Source organism: Limulus polyphemus, unplaced genomic scaffold (genome assembly GCF_000517525.1).
Source record: "Limulus polyphemus unplaced genomic scaffold, Limulus_polyphemus-2.1.2 Scaffold1454, whole genome shotgun sequence".
Classification (NCBI taxonomy): domain Eukaryota; kingdom Metazoa; phylum Arthropoda; class Merostomata; order Xiphosura; family Limulidae; genus Limulus; species Limulus polyphemus.
This window is the reverse complement of record NW_013667064.1, coordinates 272,166-277,086: the sequence shown is the minus strand read 5'-3', so window position 1 is coordinate 277,086 and position 4,921 is coordinate 272,166. Positions and strand designations below refer to the sequence as shown.

General features: G+C 39.1%; 1 protein-coding gene across 2 annotated transcripts in view; it reads right to left on the bottom strand.

The window, feature by feature from the left end:
- LOC111086814 (prominin-1-like) overlaps window positions 1-4,921 on the bottom strand; it is a 120,411-nt gene that overhangs the window by 4,012 nt on the left and 111,478 nt on the right. For both annotated transcript variants that reach the window (XM_022391213.1, XM_022391214.1), the window contains one exon: window positions 251-369. In XM_022391213.1, coding sequence (XP_022246921.1) covers window positions 251-369 — 119 coding nt within the window. The remainder of the gene's footprint in view (window positions 1-250; window positions 370-4,921) is intronic.

The window sequence follows — 4,921 nt, the reverse complement described above, 5'->3', positions numbered from 1 at the left end:
ACCATCGAGTAATGTTCGATACGACGTATTATCTAACCAAAACACAACAAAGTAATAAACACCATCGAGTAGTGTTCGATACGACGTATTATCTAACCAAAACACAACATGGTAATAAACACCATCGAGTAATGTTCGATACGACGTATTATCTAACCAATACACAACATAGTAATAAACACCATCGAGTAATGTTCGATGCGACGTATTATCTAACCAATACACAACATAAAGATAATACGTCGTATACCCTCCTTCATATTTAGCGATTTTCGACATTCGAAGAAAATGTTTTGATAGCTTCGTTGAGATAATTATAGCAGGGATGAAAAATGCAAGACACCAGCCAAGTCCGAACCAGAATCCATTCTGTAATTGAAAATGTCTTTATTAGTTAATAAGAACATGTAAATGAAATAAAAAATACTCTAGAGAAAAAATATATAATTGAATTAACTTTCGGTTTCACACACTTGGTGGGAGACATGTACACAGTGAAGTACAAACACAATATTTTAGTATGAGTTTATTTATTCAAGAATCACCTTCTTTAAACTCGTGCGTTTCCTGTAAAGGATATATCTGATATTTGGAAGAAGTCGCAAATAATCAATAAATATATAACCCCTGTGTGGAAAGATTAGTTCCACATAAACATTGTTATCTGTTACTAGCGAACGTCCACCGTACCATATCTTTCTTTAACTTTTGGCATGCAGGTCTACTGACTACTGACATAAAATGTTTCGGAAATTCACCTCTACTGGCTTGTTTCTTCACGTAACTATTTTCTATATATTATCTAACTTGTACTTCTCCGTGTCTCATACAGTAAAACCGAGTGAATAGGGACAAAACCTACTTCATATTTAATGTTATATGAACATGAACTATAGGGGGAATTATGACAGTGTTTACATGATATTAGCTTTAGTGTTTAAGCTTTCGGAGAAGAACAAATTACCTTCATATACAATACAGATTATCATATTTCGTATCTATATTACAGTTTTAAACCTGTCTACTTCCTTGTCAAAACCTTTGATGTCTGTTAGATGTGTCCCGTCATTATTGTTAAATATGTGAGATAACGTATCTGAACCTTGTAAACTTTGTGGCTTTCATTTCGATTTTCACTGGTACACATTTGGTATCTGTTTTACAGATCTCTAGTATTTCCATCTGCTTTAATTTTGCCACCAAATGGACAGTCCAAAACAATATACATAGTAAAATGCAGACATGTAGTAAATAGCAGCCATAAAATTACTATTACGTAAAACCTACCCGAAACAGGGGATTAATACTATGACGATATTTGGTAATGAATGGAGGAAAGATGAGCTACTTATTATAAAGATAGCTGACAGCAACACTTATTAAAGGCACCAGTTAGTTCGGGGTTGCATACGTAGAATATCGGGACACATACCATAGGCTCATTGGAAGCACTGCGTTTCTTATGTAGAAGAAGAAACATTTATCACAGGTTCAACTAAAGATCTTTGTTACATAGTTCGAAAATCGGAACACTTACTAGGTTAGCTCTGTATTCTCTAGGCAGAAGAAACAAGCGCTTACCACGGGTTCTATGGTAGCTAGGTTACATAGGCAGAAGAAACAAGTACTTACCACGGGCTCCATTATAGCTAGGTTAAACAGGCAGAAGAAACAAGCAATTACCACGGGTTCCATTATAGCTAGGTTACTCAGACAGAAGAAACAAGTATTTACCACGAGCTCCATTATAGCTAGGTTAAACAGGCAGAAGAAACAAACAATTACCACAGGTTCAATAGTAGCTAGGTTACATAGAAAAAAAAAACAATTACCACAGGTTCAATAGTAGTTGGTTACATAGAAAAAAAAACAAGTACTACCCACAGGCTCCATTGTAGTTAGGTTACACAAGCAGAAAAAACAAGCAATTACCATGAGTTCTGTGTTATCTAGAATACATAGGCAGAAGAAAGAAGCACTTACCACTGGTTCTATTGTAGCTAGGTTCATAGGCAAAAGAAACAAGCTCTTACCACTGACTTCAAGGTAGCTAGGTTACACAGGCAGAGGAAACAAGCATTTAACGCAGGTTCTATGGTAGCTAGGTTAAATAGGCAAAAGAAACAAGCACTTATAACAGGTTCTATGGTAGCTACGTTACATAAGCAGAAGGAATAAGAACTTACCACGGGCTCCATTGTAGCTAGGTTACACAGGCAGAAGAAAGAAGCACTTACCATAAGCTTTATTGTAGCTAGGTTACACAGACACAAGAAAAAAAGCACTTACTACAGTCTCTATTGTTGCTAGGTTAAATAGGCAAAAGAAACAAGCACTTATAACAGGTTCTATGGTAGCTACGTTACATAAGCAGAAGGAACAAGAACTAACCACGGGCTCCATTGTAGCTAGGTTATACAGGCAGAAGAAACAAGCACTTATAACGGGTTCTATGGTAGCTAGGTTACACAGGCAGAAGAAAGAAGCACTTACCATGGGCTTTATTGTAGCTAGGTTACATAGGCAGAAGAAACAAACAATTACACGGGTTTTATTGCGGCTAGCTTACACAGGCAGAAAAAACAAGCACTTACAACTGGTTCTATGGTAGATAGGTCACAGACGCAGAAGAAACAAGCACTTACCACGGGTTCCATGGTAGCTGGGTTACAGACGCAGAAGAAACAAGTACTTACCACGGGTTCTATGGTAGCTGGGTTACATAGGCAGAACAAACAAACAATTACCACATACCACGAGTTCTATGATATCTAGGTTACATAGGCAGAAGAAACAAGCACTTACCACAGGTTCTATGGTAGCTAGATTACATAGGCAGAAAAAATAAACCATTACCACGGGTTTTATTGTAGCTAGGTCACACAGGCAAATAAGACACGCAATCACCACAGGTTCTATTGCAGCTAGGTTATACAGGCAGAAGAAACATGCATTTACCACGGACTCTAGTGTAGCTAGGTTAAATAGGCAGAAGAAACAAGCAATTACCGCGGGTTCTTTGATAGCTAGGTTACATAGGCAGAAGAAAGAGGCACTTACCACGGGTTCAATGGTAGCAATCACCACAGGTTTTATTGTACCTAGGTTACACAGGCAGAAGAAACAGGTTATATGGTAGCTAGATTACATAGGCAGAAGAAAGAATGAAGCACGTTTCACGGGCACTATTGTAGCTAGGTTACACAGGCAGAAGAAATGAGCAATTACCGCGGGTTTTATGGCAGATATGTTACACAAGCAGAAAAAACAAGTACTTCCCCAGGGCTTTATTGTAGCTAGGTTTTAGACGCAGAAAAACAAGCAATTACTACGACCTCTATAGTGGCTAGGTTACACAGGCAGAAGAGACAAACAGTTAGTACGGGATCCATTATAGCTAGGTTACACAAGCAGAAGAAATAAGCAATTACCACAGGTTCTATGGTATCTAAATTACATAGGCAGAAGAAAGAAGCACTTACCACAGGTTCAATGGTAGCAAGGTTACTCAGGAAGAAGAAGAAACGAGCAATTACCACGGGTTCTATGGCAGATAGGTTACACTGGCAGAAGAAACAAGCACTTACCACGAGATCCATTATAGCTAGGTTACACGGGCAGAAGGAACAAGCAATTACCACAGGTTCTATGGTAGCTAGATTACATTGGCAGAAGAAAGAAGAACTTACCAAGGGTTCAATGGTAGCAAGGTCACTCAGGAAGAAGAAACGAGCAATTACCACAGATTCTATAGCAGCTAGGCTACATAAGCAGAAGAAACAAGCAATCACCACGGGTTTTATGGCAGATAGGTTAAACAGGCAGAAGAAACAAGCACTTCCTACGGGCTGTATTGTAGCTAGATTACACAGGCAGAAGAAACAAGCACTTCCCACGGGCTCTATTGTAGCAAGATTACATAGGCAGAAGAAAAAAAGCACTTACCAAGGGCTCAATGGTATCAGGGTTACTCAGGAAGAAGAAACGGGCAATTACCGCGGGTTTTGTGGCATATAGGTTACACAGGCAGAAGAAACAAGCACTTTCGAAGGGCTCTATTGTAGCTAGGTTACACAGGCAGAAGAAAAAAGCAATTAGAACGAGTTCTATGGAAGATAGGTTACATAGGCTGAAGTAACAAGCACTTACCACGTGCTCTCTTGTAGCTGGGTTATAGAGGCAGAAGAAACAATCAATTACCACGGGGTCCATTTTAGCTATGTTACACAGGCAGAAGAAACAAGCAATTTCCACTACCTCTATGGTAGCTAGATAACAGAGGTGGAAAAAAAGCAATTACCACGACATCTATGGTAGTTAGGTTACAAAGGCAGAAGAAACAAGCAATTACCACGGGTTCTATGGTAGCTAGGTTACATAGGCAGAAGAAACAAGCACTTTACATGTGCTCCATTGTAGCTAAGTTACACAGGCAAAAGAAACAAGCACATACCACGGGATCAATGATAGCTACGTTACATAGGCAGAAGAAACAAACATTTATCACGGGTTGTATGGTAGCTAGGGTACAGAGGCAGAAGAAACAAGCACTTACCACGGGTTCTATGGTAGCTAGGTTACATAGGCAGAAGAAACAAGCACTTTACATGTGCTCCATTGTAGCTAAGTTACACAGGCAAAAGAAATAAGCACTTACCACGGGATCAATGATAGCTAGGTTACACAGGCAGAAGAAACAAGCACGTACCACTGACACTATGGTATCTAGGTTACATAGGGAGAAGAAACAAGCACTTACCACAGGCTCTATTGTAGTTCTGTTACATACATAGAAAAAACAAACACTTACCACGGACTCTATGGTAGCTAGAATACATACGTAGAAGATTTGAACGATTACCACGGTCTCTGTGGCAATTGGATTACCTACGTCGGAGATTGGAATTAATTACCACTGTCT